Raw genomic sequence first — 18,666 nt, 5'->3', positions numbered from 1 at the left:
TATGATTCAGAAGATAACACCTGCCCTTATAGAAAACGTGGGTGGCCAGGGGCAGCACGGTCACCATCTCCGTGTCGCCCTCCCGCAGGTCTGTACTGCACCCTGGAGGTGGACTCCTTTGGCTACTTTGTAAATAAAGCCAAGACGCGTGTCTACAGGGACACGGCTGAGCCCAACTGGAATGAGGTGAGTCTGAGCGGGTGGGTCTGACCCCCGAGACTCCCTGAGGGCTTCCCTGCAGGCGACGTCACCAGCTTCCCGGCATCTCCTGGGGGAAGGAGGCGAGTCCAAGAGATGTTATCTTTCTGTTCCTGAGAATCACCCCCACCCCAGCACCATTACAAAGAAATTTGTTTTGCTGGCAGAGTGTCTGGAAAAAGAACTTCTTATGCCACCTGTGTTATTACTCAGTGTTTACTTGGGAGATTTCCATAGTGTTTTTCTTCGGAAATTGGAACAAGCGCTCCGCTCTGTGACCCTCTCGGTGTCAGGAAGCTGGGGCTTCACCTGTGGGGCTGGTTGAGCTCCGGGGGCGCCACTCCCTGGGCCTCGCTGGGCTGAAATGAACTCTTCTCAGCATCACAACTCTGGTCACTAGCCGTGCCTCCTCCATAGGACTGAGGCCCAGGGAGCCACAGAACCACCTGGTCCTTGTCACTCGGGGCACCCGTGTGGTTGATGTCTGCGGTGACAGGGGGTGGGGGGCACAGCCAGGGGGACCCATGGAAGAAGGCTTTGTGGGGGTGGGGCATGACCCAGCAGAGGCACCAAGGGAGGGGTTCTGGACACTGGGGAGGTTCCAGGTGCGAGCCAGCCAAGGGATCAGGGACCGAGCATGGGGGGAGGGCCATGCATCTGGCTTATCCAAACTCTCCTGTGTTCCCGGCACTCACACCCTCCCCACCCCATCCCCATTCAGGCTCAGTGATACCCGCTTCTGCCCGGCCCCATCCTCCTCCATTTCCCTGCCAAGACCTATGCCTGCAAAAACATTGGTGTGAAATGTAGAATTTACTGGAGATACTGGAGGGTGACGGAGAAAGACCACACACCCTGAAGCAGTCAACTCGAAAGCTTATGGGAGAAATCTTTCCTCCTGCGTTCCCCTCTCTCTCCTGTGTCACCTCCCTGGGTTGATTTGTTTGTTTCCTTTCCGATAGACTTTATCTATATAGAGCCACTTTCAGATCCACAGCAAAACTGGGCAGAAAGGACAGAGATGTCCCTGTCCCCCGATGTGCACAGCCTCCCTGACTGTCGGTGCACCCACTTGGGACTCTCGTCATAATCAGCGAACCTGCAAGGAGACCTTGTCATCCCCCAGAGTGCACAGAATGTCTGCATTTGTAACCGGCCCCCCAGAGCTTCTGGTGTAGGGGGCACGGGGACTGCCCTGTGAGATGCTGGGTTTTAAGGCTCTTGGATGTGGGTTGAGAGGCGCTCAGGGCCTCCAGAAGCCTCCAGACAGGGCCACGGCATGATGCTTATGGGGAAGTAGCTCTGAGGGTCTGCATCGCAGGACAGAAGTGAGGAGGGTCTTGATGCACAGAGCCTCCTGGGGCAGCAAGGAGGAGCCACGGTCCAGGGGCCCCTTTGGCTGGCAGTGCCGACCTCAGCCGCTTGCTTGGACCTGCCTGTTAACTGGGGACTTTCCTTCTCTCTCGGGGCTGCAGGAATTTGAGATCGAGCTGGAAGGCTCCCAGACTTTGAGGATACTGTGTTATGAGAAGTGTTACAACAAAACGAAGATCACCAAGGAAGACGGCGAGAGCACAGACAGGATCATGGGGAAGGGCCAGGTCCAGGTGAGGCCGCCGCCACCGTTCCCTGCGGGTCCTCTCAGCCCCCAACACTTACCCATCATCGTCCACTGGCCCCCGTACCCGCTTGCCCACCTCCAGATGCTCTGTGTTCTTTCCCCCCTTGACGCTCGGCGACATGGAGATGGGGCAGTGGGGCACAGGGAGGCAGGCCCAACTCCAAATTATCCACTGGAAGACCTGGGCTGGCACCTTCCAGGGTCCTTTTCCATCCCTCTGCCTGTCTGTCTGAGTGTCATGCCTATCTTGTCCCCAAAAGGAATTTTGAGTTCCACCTGTTTTTCCAGCGGGGCCACAGTGCATCCACGGCCTCCTGAGAGCCCCCAGCAGGCCACTGAGGTGGGGCCGTGGGCTGCAGTTGGCAATTCGGAGCCACTTCTTCTTGGGAAAGCTCAGGAATCTGAGTCTACCCACCTGATGTCCCCTCTCTGGCTTCTAAATCCAGGTTCCAGGGGGTGCGGTGTTTAGAGCAACCCCCGGGAGTTGGCATAGAGGCCCCTGGTGGGCCGAGAGTGTCTCTGCAGGATCAGTGAGGGGTCCCCAGGTCCTCGGGGAAAACCGTCTGGGTCCTCGATCCTTCCGAAGTTGACCCAGGCCCAGAAGCGCCCTGCCAGCTCTGGGACTGCTTGGCAGACAGCAGCTGCGCCACCTGCCTTGGGTTTCTCGCAGCCACACCTGCATAATGCCTTCCCTGATGAGAAGGCCCTGGTGCCCGCTTTCCTTACGGGCATCTGACCAGACCCAGCTACGCAGGTTCCTCCCTGCCCTGCCCTGGAGGTGAGCACTGCCTGCTCCCTGCTCCCCCTGGTGCCCCAGGACCCTCAGATGAGGCCTCCTGCCGGTCCAAGTGCCTGCGGGAGGAGCGTCCTCTTCAGGGAGCCCCGCCTCCCTGGTCTAGGGGCAGGAAGTGAGAATCCTTGCAGCAGGAATGAAGGGAGCCGGTGACTCATCCCCCAGTGGTTCGTCATCCCTGCTGGCGAGCTTGGGAGTCCTTGCTTGGTGGGGGCCGTATATCCTGGGCCGCATATCCCGCTCTGGCTAGAGCTTCCTGGGAGGTGCACACTGCCTGTTCCCTGCCTTGGAAGCTTATTAGGGAACTCACTGGGTCAGGGTCTCCAGGGACCCCTTTACTTTGAGACCAGGTCTAAAAGCAAAAATGCCCCTCTGACCACACTGTTCTGCCCCTACCACCTGCCTGCCAGCTGGCACTGCAGAGTGGCTGGGGGCACTCCTGGCCACACAAAGACACAGGCAGAGGAAGCCAGTGACCCCCCACCCTTCTTCGGGGAGCAGACACGCAGCCTTGGCCAACTGCACAGTCGGAACCTGGGCCCAGGCTCTCCTAAAGTAGGGGAGCCCAGGGTGGGAGAGGACACCAGCCCAGGGCTACAGTTGGGGTACTTGTTGGGGAGCAGGGCGGCAGCCTTACCCGGCACAGGGAAGACCGTGCTTGCAGCCCCTCTCGGACAGGGATGGTCCATGAAGGCCGGCTCCTGGTCCAAGGCCACTTGGGGCTGTCCTGGACTTGAGATGGGCCTCCAGTCCTGGGTGAGAAGGGGAGGGCCCCCCCTTGCTCCCCGTGAGCCCCAGGTTCCATCAGGCCAGTCTTGGTAGCACAGGGCTTTTGGGTGGAAGACGCAGAAAGGCCAGCCATGCTGTTTCAGTTGTCTCGCTCCTGGGGTGTCGACCAGGGACCTGTGACCAGCAGGGCTGTACCACGTGAGCTTGGCGGACCGGGTGCCACTTGGTGTGGCTCACAGGAGTGCTGCCTAGTCTTCACCACCTTATAGTTCACGTGCATTGACTCTCCTCAGTGATCTTGAAATCCAGCCCCAGGTTTCTACATTGATCTCGTTCACCCTCGTGGCTTTACATGGAGGCCTGTGGATTCCAACCCCACAGACACACTGTCCTGCTCTTGTGGCCGCGAGGCGGTCTCCAGGGGTTGCTCTTCCGTGAGCATCCTGGCGCTGGATGCCTTTGGTGCCGCCGTGTTTTGGCACCTACCTCGTGCCAGTCGTAACTAGTCCTTAGTCTTCACCATCTACCGCTGGAGGACAGCTGGTGCCCCCACCCTCCCCTCCGTGTCTACATCTGCCCCCAGCTGGGCATCTCTCACCCACACCCAGGCCCTGACTGCGTCTTGCAAAGCCCCAAGGTGAGCCGACAGGCTGGGTGCCCGGCTCCTTTTCTCGGCTCTAGTCCCTCCAGCCTTTGACTTGAATGTGCCCCACCCCCTGGAGTCCTGGGGAATGGCGAGTTTGAACCCGGGCCTCTGAGCACTGCCTTGGTAACAGGGGTCTCAGAAAGGAAACCAGGAAAGAGTTGGTGCTCGTCTTCCTCCTCCATTGAATTAAGCCCTCTTTGAAAACCCTTTGGCTTGGTACATCTGGATGGAAACAAAACATTTCTTTATGCACGTAGCCTGTGTTCTCCAACAGTCTGGGGGTGCTGAGTGAAGAAGTGAGCAGTGAGGTGTGGAGGGGCAGTGAGGGGAGTCTCCCCGCATCCCTGCTGCTTCTGCTGTCTGATCCCAGCCTGCATTTCCCCATCCGCGGTGCCCTGAGCATGCTTCTCAGCCAGAGTCCTTTCAGTAGGGCCCAGACATGCAATGGAAGGGGATGGAGGATGTGGACTCTGTCAAATATATATATATATATATTCATGATCTTGTGAAACCAGCAAGGCAGACTTTGTTCAGGTGGGCTGTCGAGATAGGTGTGGGGGCCACCGCTGGGGGGAGAGAGATGGGCTTCAGCTCTGAAAACGACCAGGTAGAGTGGGAATTTAGCCAAGGGGCGGGGGCGGGGCAGGGGGGTGAATTTACCAAGAGCTTCAATGAGAATAGTAGTAAAACAACATGGGCGTAGCGGAGGGCTCGCGCTCAGCCGACCTAGTGGGTTTCTTGCCGAAGACGGGCCTGGGTGAGCAGACGTCACCAGGGCACACCGCAGGCACGAGGGGTCTGGTGAGGCGTTGAGGTCGGCTAGATATGGGGGGGGGGGGGTGGTTCTGCTAAGCTGACTCAGCAGGATTCTTACTAAAATTGGGTGTTTGAGGACATGCCCCTGGGACAAGATCAGACCCACAGGCATTCCACAGTGACGCTGCAGTGGGACAAGTCACCTGAGTTCTCTGCTTTCCCAGCGCAGGTAAAGGTCGTGTTTACATTGTACTGCAATCTGTTAAGTGTACCTCACTGATACACCTTAAAAACAAACAAACAAAACAAAACAAAGTATCTGTGTTAAAAAATGCTTCATTACTAAACGATGCTGACCTTCATCTGATGGTCCAGGGTTGCCACAAATCTTCATTTTGTAGAAACACAGCGTCTGCGTCGGCGGAGCACACAGAAGCGAGGGGTGCCTGTCGCTGGAAACCAGCTGGGAGGAGAGACTAAGTCTCCCGGCCCCACTGCACCTCCTGGGACTGGGGCTGCGTCACAGCTCTGTCTGCCCGAACCCGCCTCCTCGCTCTGGGGGCCGTGCGTGGGGGCTTCGGCGTCAGCAGCTGCTGCTGTTACTGTGACCTGCCGTCACTGTCGTTGGGGGAACGGTAGGCTCCGGCTCCACCCCCTCATCTCTGCTTCAGTGGGAGACCTGGGCAAGAAGCCTGTCCCCCAGCCACCGTCAGGCGGGGGGGTCGGATCCTGGACTGGCTGGAGGGGCATCTGTGACTCAGACTGTGTTGTTTATGAATTGGGATCCTCAGAAGGAAGGAGGAAGGAAGTCAGGAGGTGATCATGCTGACGGCCTCCTGGGACCCCAGCCAGGCTCCTTTCCTCTCCTTTTTCTGTCTGGAGTGTACATCCTCCAAAGGGGCGTCTGTGACTGCCCAGGACCAGCCTTTCTAAGTTGGGGCTTTTCCCAGTAACTACAGGTGCGTTCTGAGCTGGGCCACATGGGAGGGGCGTGCAGCCCCGCAAGTCCTGCTGCTGGGGGCAGGGGCATGCCTACACCTCCACCCGTGCCCCCCGGCCGCCATACACACACCTTAACTCAGCCCAAGTGTCCGAGCAGGGCCAGGGAGAAGTCCGGGGCCAGCCAGAAGTCAGCAGGCCCCGAGGGGCCCCTCCGAGGGTCCCGGGATGAAATTGGACATGGTTGTCTGGGCAGGAGGTGTCAGAACCATCTGGGGAACTAGGTCCCAATCTCCAGGTTAGGGCCCTGATCGTCTGTCTTTACTCCCCCTATGGTGTTGGTGAGCTGTGGGTTCAGGACCCACTGGCCCGGCTCTCAGGTGACTGTTCTGGGTGAGTTGCCAGGTCCCGCTTCGTCCCCAAGAGGTGGAGGTGCCCCTCCAGAACCCGGGGTGGGAGAGCAGGTGCGCTCAGAGCATCAGCCACGTCCTAGAATTCTGTCTTCTCCCATGTCCCCTGCTCTCATGTCTCTGGGCTCCCAGCTCAAGTTCCTGTGGGAGCATGAGAGTCGATCTGTGTGTGTGTTTGTGTGTTTTACTCGAGCCTCAAGGGTGAGAATGGAGCCTTGGGTGTCTGGTTTGACCCTTGCTTTATCTGAGACTGCTGCTCGAGGCTGGTCTGCTTGGGATCAAGGAAGCGGGGAAAGGAGCTAAAGATGTGGAGCCAGAGCTGAGAAGCAGGAGATGACAGCGGGAGAGCGGAGCCCCCTCCGGTGGGGGTTCTCTGGCCCTCTCCTGGAAGACCCCCTCTGTGGAGTGGCACAGTCATGTAGGCTCGGGCAGGGGGCTGGGGAGGCCCCTACCTGTTTGCTGCTCTGTGCTTTGAACCAGCCCTTGAGTGAGCGTGCCAGCCTCAAGTGTTGCTCGGGGCCGACGGAGTGAAGCCGCGGGACTGAGGGGCCATGTTATTCTCACGCTGCTTCCGCTCTCCAGGCTCTGTTCCCTGGAGCTGAGCCAGTCTGCAAACGTCCTTCCCACTAGAGCCACCACCCGGGCTTCCTCCAGGCCTGGGGGCCCCATGAGAAGCCATCTGGCAGCACCGTGGTCCAGGTCTGCACTCTGGGGGCCAGTGCACACCCCGGACCCAGGGGCCAGGTGGCGGTGGGGCTGGACGTCAGTGCTGAGGGCAGGCAGTGGCACCGAACCCCCCATCACTGGGCTGACTGGCCATGCTCTGGGGACCGCAGGGTGTTCTCCACCCGAGTGCAGCTGAGGCAATGCTTGCTGTGATGGAGTCAGCAGCTCAGGTGATGCCGGACCTCAGAGAGGGGGCCCCCTGAGCATGTCCAGCCATGAGGCAGACTCGCCAGGCGGACGTATGTTACTCAACATCTCCAAATTCCCCTGCAGGAAACCGGCCACTTGAGAAGGAAGCTTGGCTTTTCTGGGCTTTAGAGAAAATCATAACACGTTGGAGTTCCCGTCACCCATTGGCTGGCAGTGGGGATATTTTTTTCCATAAACAAACGAGGAAAATGCAGGCGTAATGGGAAGCTGACCTCGGTGAGGCTGCAGGGGTGGGGCTTCCCGGGAAGCGTGGTCAAAAGGCAGCGGAGGCCGGGAGGCAGCTGCATTCCTGTGTTTCTCCCATCCTGCCACGCCAGCCTCTTGAGCACCAGGGCCGGGGATGCGAGACACGCCATGCGTGGCCGCCCTGCAGGGCCTCCTGCGGCTCTTCTACCCGCGCCGGGCGGGCCAGAGCCGGGCCATCTCCTCCGAAAGGCACCTGTGTACTCGCGGCACCGCCCTGTGGACACACATCCGAAGCCTGTTGTACAAGGGCAAGGTGGGCCTGCGGGGGCTGGGGGTCCCTGGGTGGGCCGCAGCAGGCAAGGCCCCCCACCCTGTCCCTCTGCTTGTCAGCTCTGGGTGCTGAATCTCCGTCCTGGGAGAAGGGCCCAGTGATGGCCGTTCTTCAGAGGGAAAGGAGAGGGTGTCTTTCTGCTGTGTCTCTCTGTTTAAATTTCCACTGGTGGAAGTCAGCTGTCCCTTTCCTTGCGCGCAGGAGGAGCTGTGCCTTCTGAGGAGGCCAGGACACAGGAGTTGGGGCAGAGGTGGGGAGGGGGGTGACCAGCAGTGCACTCCCTCCCGCCACACCTGGCCTGGTTGAGGGCAGGGACTTTGCTGGCCTGGAGCCACAAGGGCCATGGTGTCACCCACCTGCAGCCTCCCCGGAGGAGGTGTTACCCCAGCTGGGTGCCCGGATTCACACTAGCCGGGAAGCACCACGTGGGAGCGCTTTGTGACTGGTCTCTGCTCACAGACCTGCCCGGTGGGGTGGGGCCTCTGAGGACCTCCAGGGACAGAAGGAGACCTGTAACCACAGAGTCTCCAAGGGAGATGCTCTGCCTCCCTTTGTCTGTGTCAGTCTGTTTCAGGTCCTTGGGCATCGTGACCAGTGGACCTAGAAGGGGGGGGGCTCGCCCCCAGGCGTGCCTGTGCTGACCTCCATGCCCAGCGGGTGCATGGAGAGAGCTCAGGAGCATGCACCTGAGAGAGAGAGGCCGCTGGGCCTCGCCTTCTAGCCATCTCAGCTGCTCAAGGCCCAGGCGGCTTTCACCTCCCAGGTCCTTGGCAGTGGATAGACATGCGGTACCTGTCCCAAGTGCCCCTCTAGACCTGGCACTAGTGCCATCAGGCGTGTGTGTGCATGTGTGTGCACTCCTGTGCAGCGATCACGAGGCATGGTACCAGCTCTTAAGCAGCTTTGTAGCAGCAGAAGTGAACCATGGCCCAAAGCAGGCATAGAAATCACAGAGCGCCATATGCAGAGTGCCGGGTACGTGGTTCCCTGACCTGGCTTCACACCAGAATCACCTGGGAGGTTTCTGGCTGTGTTGCCGGTGCAGCTCTGCCAGGCACCCGGGAGACAGGCTTTAACCAGAGCTGCCAGGTGCTTACTCGTCCAGCCCAACCCGCTGGTATAGACAGCATGTGCTCCCCAGATCGGGGGAGGTGGCGCCCTCATGGATGGGGTTGGTGGGGGATCACGTGGCCTGACCAGGAAGGTCGCGACATCTTACAGCAGCTCTGACAGTTAGGTCCCAAGGACTAGTACTCAGACAGTCCTTGGAGTGAGAGGGGCGCAGAGAGCCTTCCTCCAGCCCCCTCACTAGCGGCGGGATTTGGAGCTGGGCTCTGGGTCCTTCAGGGCCTTACCCTGAGTCATGGGCCTGGCCTGGACTGAAGATCCAGACCACGGGGCATGCTGAGGGGAAAGACAGTGTCCCCAGTTCTTAGATGACATGCCCCCAGGAAGATGCTGTGGAAATCAGACTCCCCAAAATGTCATCTAAACCAATTGCTCAGCCCCCTCTGAGCTGCATGAAGCACCTGTGATGGTGGAGGGGGAGCAGGATGGCTCCTGGCCCCTGGGCTGCAAGCTGGACTTGAGCTCCCATTGAGGAGGGACAGAGTCAGGGGCAGGGGCAGGGCCTGAGCTGTCACTGACTCGTCCCCAGAGTGAGCCCAGGCTCAAGGCAGCCAAAGTCTGGGGGCAGGAGGGCTGTAAGGTTCCTGGGGTTTCTAGCCGGTCCTCTCCTCTCTCTGGACCCTCTGGGCCTCTGGTTTGAGGTGCCAGCTGAGACCCAGCTCCAGTCTGACTTGGACGTGGAGGAGTAGCAGGCTTGGGCCGCTGCCTGGCAGGGCCTCTGCACAGACCTTGGGGCGTCTGATAATTATGACCCCTTGCTTTCAGCTGGATCCCCAGGCCCTGCAGGACAGAGACTGGCAGCGGACCATCATCGCCATGAACGGGGTAGGTACCCACAGAGCCGTGTGGGCAACTGCTTCCCCCAAAAGGTTGGGGTGACCTCAGTTTCTTCAAAAGCAGTCGGAAGGAGGCCAAGCCTGAGCCAGTGTCTGAGGGGGACCGTGGCTGGAGAGGGGCAGAGGCCCTGCAGAGCAGGATCGCCCGGGGCAGGGAGGTGCCTGTGCGGTGGCTGGAGAGCCGCCATCTGCCAGGCGCTGAACATCCCTCTTCATGGGACACTCCAGGGGCATCACAGGGCAGGCAGGGCCTCAGCCCCGGGGTCTGCCCACAGACACTGAGACCCCTCATTAGCCTTTGGTGCCCCAAGAGTGTTTAGACCTCAGGAAAAAACACTACCACACACCAAAAGAGGTCTGGGCGTATGGGACAGAACTTCGACATCTGATAGATACTTCGTGGGTCTCTGTTACGTCATTCTCTGTACTTCAGTGGGGCCTTGTTGCTGCTGCTGTTGTTCCTAGGATTGAATAAGAAAGAGAAGCAGTGAGGTTGTGGGGGAGGTTCTGCAGAAGCCAGTTCTTAAACTGCCCCGACTGTTCCTGGCTCTTGCTGAGTTGGACCAGGGGCCACCCACACCCGGACCTTTGCCTGCTCGCCCGGAGGGTGGGGAGAATTGCCAAGGCCCCGGGGCCCCTGGGAAACCAGGCTGTGAGGACCAGAAGGGTGAGAGGGCTGTGCCCCTCCTTCCCCCTGCAGATCGAGGTGAAGCTCTCAGTCAAGTTCACCAGCAGGGAGTTCAGCCTGAAGAGGATGCCTTCCCGAAAACAGACAGGTGTCTTCGGAGTCAAGATTGCCGTGGTCACCAAGTGAGTGGTGAGGGGCTGGGGTGCACTCGTCTCTGTCCCCAAGAACCAAGGGCGCCCCCTCCCGGTGTTTCCAGAGGAAAGAGCGGCTGTGGGTCTCCCCCTCTGTGCAAGTCACTGCAGGGGACACCTTGAAGCCCATACGGCACTCGGCTTGGCTGCCTCCCATGTTTACATCAAAACTTGTCCCCGTCAGCTCAGGAGTGTCCCATGCCTTCCTGTGTGGTCCCTGGAGCTTCACTTGGCAGGGTTTTCTTCCCTGTCTTAGAATTTGTCACAATAAGAACTCCTATACAGTGATGGCCAATCCTGCCCCTGTGTCACCAGTCAGTTGCCAGGAGAAGCTTCTGTGTTGGTTTGAGGGCAGCTCTCGGAGACACAGGCCACTGCCTCCCAGAATCCACTGGCTTCCCCAATTTGGAATCTGGCCGGGCCCCTGACCCAGCTGGTCGTCAGGCTGGGACCTGTGCCAGATGGTCCCGAGACACATGATTGTGTCTAAAGAGCGCTCCCCACCCCCAGCTGCATCCCAGCCTCCTCCTGGCACTCTGGGCAGCCCTAGGCAGGAGCAAAGAGCTCTCTGTCGGCAGGTACCCCAAATAAATGCTGCTCGGGAAAGCGCCTGGACTCCCAAATCCAGTCAATAAACTAGACTGAAACTGACTCTCCAGATAGCACATGTCCAGTTTTGGAAGAATTCTTACTCCAGCATCCTCCCTGGAGGTTCTGGACTTGTCTGTTGTCATGAGGATGAGGTGGAGAGAAGGGTGTAGAATCAGAGTCCCGAGCACTGACGTGCGGCGGCCTCAGGGAGTCGGGCATCTGGCTGGACCACTTGCTCTGCACAGGGCTCACCTCTCACCCAGGCCCGGAGGGGTCAGGATTCGTACCCCAACCCGACTCAGAGACCAGACTACCTTCTGGGACCCCTCTGGCCACCTGTTAACCCAAGGCCTGGGGCTTCTAGCTGACGTCTTGTGGCCCACCCCACTTAGAGAATTCTCCTGACCTTCCCCTCAAAGATCGTGCATGAGTTGTAGGGCGTCCAGCTCCTTGGAGCTGTCGGAAAGGCCCCATAAGATGTGAGCAGTGATAGCTGTGAGGCTGCAGGACGGGGGGAGAACACGTGGAAGGCTCTGTGTGCCCTGAGTCTGGGCGCTTTCAGCACCCTGCTCCAGGTGTGCAGGTGGGTGAGGGGTCTAGCCCCACCGCGGCCTGAGCGGGGCTGCCGGGCACTCAGGGCCTTCCCCTCCCCCCACAGGAGGGAGCGGTCCAAGGTGCCCTACATTGTGCGCCAGTGCGTGGAGGAGATCGAGCGCCGGGGCATGGAGGAGGTGGGCATCTACCGTGTGTCCGGCGTGGCCACGGACATCCAGGCGCTGAAGGCAGCCTTTGACGTCAGTGAGTGTTGGGCCAGACCGGGCAGGATGGAGGTGTGGGGTGTAGTGCCCGTGCTGAGACTCCCAGGCGCCCATTTATTTTACCAGGGGAAGGAAAGGAGTTGTGGGAGGAGGTTGTGCAGAGGCCCGTTCTTAGTCCATCCTGACCCCGCGTGCATGGCTTTACTGGGACTTGTGTGGGGCAGCCCCACCTCGCTCTGGGGCTTGGCCTACTTGCCCCAGGGGTGGAAATGGGGTGCCAACCAAAGCCCAGGGGTCAGTATGGTCTGAGTGAAACCGCCCCAGTTGCCAGACGAGGACACAGAGACCCCAGGGTGGAAGGCCTTCTGCCTACGTACTCCAGGGCCTGGAGCCCTGGATGGCCGAGCTCCTGGGGTGGGGTCGGGGGCAGCCATAGTTCCAGCTCCCTTTGGGCAGAAGCCTGGGCCCGGCCCATGGCTCAGAGGGCGGAGGCGATTTGGGACCCACACGTGGGCTATACTCTCTCCAGATAACAAGGACGTGTCAGTGATGATGAGCGAGATGGATGTGAATGCCATCGCCGGGACGCTGAAGCTCTACTTCCGAGAGCTGCCTGAGCCCCTCTTCACGGACGAGTTCTACCCCAACTTCGCCGAGGGCATTGGTGAGCGCAGGCCGCTCCCACCTCCTCCAATCCCTTGGGTGGGGGTTACGGGGTCAAGGGCGAGGTGAGGGGACCTGAGTTTCAGCCCAAACCCGCGTGTGATAGGGGCGCTGAGAACCAAGCTGGTCCTTGAGGGCCTCTGCCTGTCCTCAGAGGGCTGCCTGCTGTCCCCATCCCTCCAAGTAGCCCGAGAGGGTGGAGCGGCTGGAGCCACCGTGGACACGTCTGGGTGTGTGGGGTCCTAGAGGCCGCCATCCTCCTCACTAACCCCAGGTCCTGGCCCCATCCAGTGGGACTTTGAGCCCAACCTGACCCTAGGTCCACCTGGAGGGTGGGGGGCACCAGCGCAACCTCCGCACCGTGACTCCAGGGCTGCTTGGCAGAGGGCCTGGTCCCCCAGGTGCACAGGGTAATGAGGGAGCCTTGGGGCCTCGCAGCCCCCTGCCCAGTGGTCTTCCTGCTTCATCGTGCGCCCAGCTTCCCGTTCCTCGGGCTCTTCTGAGCGGGAGACAGGAATGGCCGAGTTGGCCAGGAGGGGCAGCCTCCTGCCGCTGGTCCCTCTGGAGCTGTTGACACCTTTGAGCTTCAGAAAAGGTGTTCAGGGTGGCCAGCCCCCCACACCAGCTCCCACCACGGGGTCCTCACTGGAGGCAGGGCTATGTGAACCAGGGTGATGACAGGCCTGGACCATCCTGTGTCCTGCGACCCCGGGCCCTGGGAGAGGCCTCCAGCCCATGTTAATCCCCCTGCCCCCGCCTGCAGCCCTCTCAGACCCCGTTGCGAAGGAGAGCTGCATGCTTAACTTACTGCTGTCACTGCCAGAGGCCAACCTGCTCACCTTCCTCTTCCTTCTGGACCACCTGAAAAGGTAATGACAGCCCCTCTGGGGACCAGAGCCATTGCCACCCCATCCCTCTCCGTCACAGCCACTCTGCACCTCAGCCTTAAGTAAAGAGGGAGGGGCTACAACCACAGCCACCATGTGCTCCCCTCCCCCCACCCGGGGTTGGGCCCCTGCCGACCTCCAGTGCTCTTCATCCTGGGCCCCTAGACCGAGGGGAGCCAGGGTGGGGTCTGCTTTCAGCATAGCCAGGGCAAGACCCTCCATCCCTCTCAAGGTGGCCTGTGTCCCCGGCTGCCCCTGGCCTGGAGGCGGTGTCACAGCGGCCCCTCTGCCCCGGCCCTCTGCAGGGTGGCGGAGAAGGAGACGGTGAACAAGATGTCCCTGCACAACCTCGCCACCGTGTTCGGCCCCACGCTGCTGCGGCCCTCGGAGAAGGAGAGCAGACTCCCTGCCAACCCCAGCCAGCCCGTCTCCATGACCGACAGCTGGTCCCTGGAGGTCATGTCCCAGGTACCAGACGGCCAGCCTGGCCCAGGGGCCTCTGCCAGCCCCACCCCAGGTCCTGGTGGTGGTTCCTACCAAGTTGTACAGGGCAGGGGGCCGAGTTTTGCAGAGAGGGACTCGTCAGGGCCACGAGGTGGGGAGGGGTGGAGAGGGCCCAGGCCACTGCTCTTCCCTCTGCACCTCGCTGGCTCCACCTGTATTTCTGAGGGGCGCGCTGGGCAGGAAGACCTCTCCTCTGAGCCGCTGTCTCCCTCCTGCTCTGCCCTGGCAGGTCCAGGTGCTACTGTACTTCCTGCAGCTGGAGGCCATCCCCGCCCCGGACAGCAAGAGACAGAGCATCCTGTTCTCCACGGAAGTCTAGGGGCCCCACTCCACCTCCAAGAGGCCAGCGCACAGCCTGGGAACCTCCAAGGAAACGGGCCATCCAGACCGGGAGCCGCACCTTCTAGAGGAGCAATTGGGCCACCCCTCAGGGCCGGGCTGTCTGCCAGGAGAAACTACCCAAGGCAAAAGCCCGAGGGGCCTGGACCGTGCATGGCCGCTCCGGGCTGGCCTCAGACTGTGGTTTTCCACGCCGCCACCAGAGGGCGCCCCAAGCCAGCGCGTCCTGGGCGGGGCCAGGCGAAGGGAGTGGTTTCTATGAATTTAACTTATCAAGCTTGAAAGATTTCTACTGGATCACCTGTCAAGATGCACCCTCCCCGGGGAGAAGGGACCAGGAGCAGATTCCCTCACTACCGTGTCTTGAATAAACACTGCTGCTGCTTCATGCCTGGGGGCCGGGCCCCGTCCCGTTTGGGCAAGGGGAGTAGGGGGCATTTCAATTTCCCAGACTTAGAAATTCTACTCCTGTCTGTCACAGGGTTTGAAAAGCTAAGTCTCCACTGTGTAGCGCTTTACCCCTTTCACCGCCATTCTTCTCTTTCTTTGTAGAAGGATCTGTGCAGAAATGGGTCGTCTTTCCAGTCCGTCCTGTTGCTTTGTGTTTGCTGATCGCGTGCCCCTCGGAAGGCAGCTCCCCGCGGAGCCGTGTACCGTCCAGGACCGGACACCGGGGGAGGGAGCCCAGGCTGCGCACTTTATGGCTAGTTGCTAGGGGGAGTGACCCCGCCCCCTCCCCACTGCCCCGCAGGGCGCACGCGCTCAGAGAGGCCCCAGTCTCCGGCTCTCCCTCCCCCGGTCGTCCGCCACACAGATCGCTACATCCCTCGCTCTCTGCTCCACACACTCAGCAAACTTTTGTAAAGGTTTCCTCAGCAGCAGAGCTCGCCAACAGCTTGTTTTAAACTTTGATCCGAATAGCCTTTTGATACTTGAAGATTTTTAAGTTTTATACATAGTTTCTAATTTTTTTCCTAACAGATGCAGATACCTAATAAGATGTTAGAATGTACCCTGTGGACAGTCCATGTCCCAGCGGCATCTTGTCTTCCTCCAAGCGCCAGCTCTGTTGGCGTCAGGAGCCGCTTCTCAAGTCTCCTGAGCATCTGGAGTCTGGGGGGGGGTTAGGAAGCGGGGGGTTGTGGGCCAAGGGGAGCCCCAAATCCCGGAGCAGGTGTGGGGACAGACGCACCTGCTCTCCACGCACCTGTGTGCAAGCCAGGACGTTCCATCTGACTTAGAGGAAAGAGAACTGGGGAGGCCACTGAATATTTTGAGGAAACAAGTCTGTGAAGAATTGTATCACTTTTTCAAAAAAAGGATGGAGGCGAGGAGGAAAGAAACTGAGAAGCCAGGTTTCCATGCTGGACTTGCAGGAAGAGAGGGTGTGGCTAACCCGGAGGAGGGAAGCGGTGGCATGACTCAGGAAAAGGCGTTTGCTTGTCACACGATGACACCAGTCACAGGTGACACTGTCCCACGATCCTTCCTGTGTCCCCGACGGGGTGGGAAGGCTCAGCAGGTGTGTCACTGGGCAGCTGCTGCCCAAGCTCATGGCACGTGGCGCTGCCACATGCCCCCCACTCTCCCCTCTTCTTGTGGACCTGCTGAGGCAGGGAACAGAAAAAGAAGTCACTTGAAGGTCTTAGTCTGCACACCGTATTTATTTAGTTGTACTTCTTCTTGCAAGAAGAGCAGCCTCACTGTTGTAAAGCAATGCGGCCCTCTGGGGGATGCGGGCAGGGAGCAGGGTCCTCTGGACTCGGGGTTCCTCGGGCCTCCAGCACCGAGCCTCCTCTGGCCTGGCTCCCCAGCACCATCCAGCCCGAGGGGAACGCACTTTGCTTAGAAGAGCTTAGACCCTGCCCTTGTTTCTGTTTCCCTGGAGTCTCATGATTTGCGTCTGTTGCATTGAAACTGGAAAGCAATCTCTCAGTGTTGGTGCCAATTTTCATTCCCTCCCGCACCTCCTTCCCCTTTGACTTTATTTATGTAGGATGAGTGCTGTTTAATGGTGGAATGACCACTCTTTTCCTGTGTAGCTGGCAGAAACCCTCCTTCTCTGGGCCACAGTGGTGGCGGTCACTTTGGGTCCCCAGGCGCCCGTGTCACCTGTCTGACACTCAGGCCTGAGGGTTGGCAAAAGCCAGTGGGCGGGTGACGGCCTGAAGTCCAGACGTGACCTTGCACGAGGCTCAGAGGCCAGACTCCACAGCCCCGGGCCCTGGGTCCGGAGCAGTGAGCTCGGAGGGCAGCCCGGCCTCACGTGGTGGGTGGCTGGTCTTGGCATCTGCGTGTCTGCTTTTGAGCTCGGCCGCCTGTGTACCACCGCGGGGGAAAGAACTGCTGACCCTTTCATTAAACTTCCCTGAGACTACCTGCGTCAGTGGTGATGGCTTCAGTAGAAAGAAACAGGGTGATCAGAGCCTCTGGGGGTCCCCAGAGCTGCTGGGATGGGGTCGGGAGTGGGCGTTGTAGCTGGGAGAAGCAGCTGGTGGGGTGCAAAGGCTGGGTGCCCCAGTGGCCTCCATGGAGATGGTGTGCATCGCTGTGGACAGGCCAGGCCCAAGGGTCTACTTGTCCATGGGCATCACTCCGAGAGCGTGTGGGGCTGTCTGGTTTGGGTCGATCGGCAGAGGGGACACTGGCCATGCCAAGCCCAGGGTCAGGGAAGTTTCCAGCCTTTCTGTTGCTTGCAGACGGGACATGGGTCACTCTTAGCCACCACCGACCTGGCACGCGGTCACCTTCCTGGACTGTAATTCTCCCTCCAGCTGGCCTCCAGGACCACTGCCTGTGGAGCCTCACTGTGGCCATTTCCCTGAATGGATGGTGTGGTGTGTCCTGGAGACAGACAGGAATAGAGGGCAGCGGCCTTGAGCTCGGTGCCGCCCTTCACTGGCCTGTGGTGACCTGGGGGAGGTCACACCAAGGATGTGACAAAGATGCCCTGGGATGCACCTCCACCCTCGGGGTCTCCAAAGGCCTCAGCTCCCCTCTTATAAGGTGTAAGGGTTGTTATTGAGTCCTGCAACATTGAAAAAGCTTCCTATACACTCTGACATCTGTCCTCTCTGACATTTGGTGATGAGGAATGGGCTGTCTCTCGCCCTTCTCCAAGTTTTTGGCCCCTAAAAGGCTACAATTAGCTTTCTATCCCATCCTTCCTGGTCCTATTTGAAAACCTTAAAAAAAGGGAAAAAAGCGCTATGGCATCTCTTACTAGGAGTTGGTTTTTCAGGTGGGAGCTGTCTTTCCCCATGTCCTGAGACAAGCAGCTCTATCCAGCCAAGCACAGGCCAGCATGTGGCCCAGGGAGCAAGACCATTCACTGCTGTGGAATCAGGTCTTACACCTCGAAGACCCCCCCCGCACACCGGCGTTCCAGCGCTGGCTGAAGAACAGGGCCGGGGGCTAGTGTCTCCATGGTCCTACAAGCTCACTCCCTTTTTCCTGGACTAGATGCAGCCAGACCTCGACCACCAGCCCTGGCCTGGATGTGCCTGTGCGGGCACTGGGCCGAGGTCTCCTGCCCCTGGCATCACGCACATGCCCCGGGCAAATGAAGGGTAGGATTTCATGTAGATATCTCAGAAGAACTTGTATACCCTCTCCCCCCCGGAATGCCCCAGTGCCCTAGAATGTGACATTTCCATGATGGGACTTACTGATGAGCTGTCCCAAACAGCTCTGGGAAGCTAAACAGAAGTGAGGGGGTGTCAGACAAGCCAGCTCCTGAAGGGGCCCAAATGGCCTCCAGCTGGAGCAGCTGCTACTAGTCAGCGGGCAGAGTGGGAGCCGAGAGTCACCCCTGGGTGAAGGAGGAAACTGTCAAAGCCAGGGTGGGGGCGGGGGAGGGACGGTTCAGCGGCCAGGCAGGGCCTTGTGTCACCCCAACTCTCCCAGGGTGGACAGGCCACATAAACGGTTTCCCGGAGGACAGGTCCAGATTGGGAAGGAAACCAGCTGCTTGGGGGACTGAGGCCACTCTGCGTGTCCCCAGGCGAGATGCACCACGTGCCTGGCGAGACATCACCGGCCACGTATCCAGTTGCCCTAGAACACTGAGAGCTCGGTCCACACACCAGCTCCTTTCCCTTCGCCTCCTATGGGCAGAACGGGGCTAGCCCAACCAGAAAGTGTCCCTTAGGGTTTTCAGTCACTTGGTGGAGCCTGGCAGCTGGGGACGTGTAGATTCAAATCGGATTCCAGCTGAAGGGGCCTGAGGAGCTGCCGGCTGAGCAGCCCCCAGAAGAGGGGGCACCAGAATGGATGCCACCGCAGCCCCGGGGCTCATGCAGGCTCAAGAGCTTGAGTGACCACTAGGGTGAGCCTCTCAAACCCACGGCCTGGCCCCAGGGTCTAACGTGGACACCTGGACCCACGCAGAGGGAAGCAGGTGCTGCAGCTGCTTATTTAAATATAAAACTGCCACGTAGAGGCCACCTTGCTGGGGTGCTCTGACCTGGCTTCTGCTGTCTGCCCCCTATCGCTGGGATCTGAGGGACATGGGACCAGAAGGAGGGAGAGACAACGAGGAGAGGAGAACAACTGCTGTTTCTTTTATTTTCTGAAAACATTTCCAGTGTCGGGGGT

The 18,666-nt window shown here is 59.6% G+C and overlaps 1 protein-coding gene across 1 annotated transcript in view; it reads left to right on the top strand.

Moving 5' to 3' along the window:
- BCR (BCR activator of RhoGEF and GTPase) overlaps nucleotides 1–16,447 on the top strand; it is an 88,380-nt gene extending 71,933 nt beyond the window's left edge. The window contains exons 15-23 of the mRNA XM_006213278.4: nucleotides 89–186; nucleotides 1,674–1,805; nucleotides 9,439–9,498; nucleotides 10,210–10,319; nucleotides 11,578–11,717; nucleotides 12,207–12,341; nucleotides 13,104–13,209; nucleotides 13,533–13,695; nucleotides 13,961–16,447. Coding sequence (XP_006213340.2) covers nucleotides 89–186; nucleotides 1,674–1,805; nucleotides 9,439–9,498; nucleotides 10,210–10,319; nucleotides 11,578–11,717; nucleotides 12,207–12,341; nucleotides 13,104–13,209; nucleotides 13,533–13,695; nucleotides 13,961–14,050 — 1,034 coding nt within the window. The 3' untranslated portion in view covers nucleotides 14,051–16,447. The remainder of the gene's footprint in view (nucleotides 1–88; nucleotides 187–1,673; nucleotides 1,806–9,438; nucleotides 9,499–10,209; nucleotides 10,320–11,577; nucleotides 11,718–12,206; nucleotides 12,342–13,103; nucleotides 13,210–13,532; nucleotides 13,696–13,960) is intronic.
- Nucleotides 16,448–18,666: the final 2,219 nt, after the last annotated feature.

Source organism: Vicugna pacos, chromosome 32 (assembly GCF_048564905.1).
Source record: "Vicugna pacos chromosome 32, VicPac4, whole genome shotgun sequence".
NCBI lineage: Eukaryota > Metazoa > Chordata > Mammalia > Artiodactyla > Camelidae > Vicugna > Vicugna pacos.
Note: the sequence above shows the minus strand (reverse complement) of the source record. Positions and strands in the feature narration are given on the sequence as shown.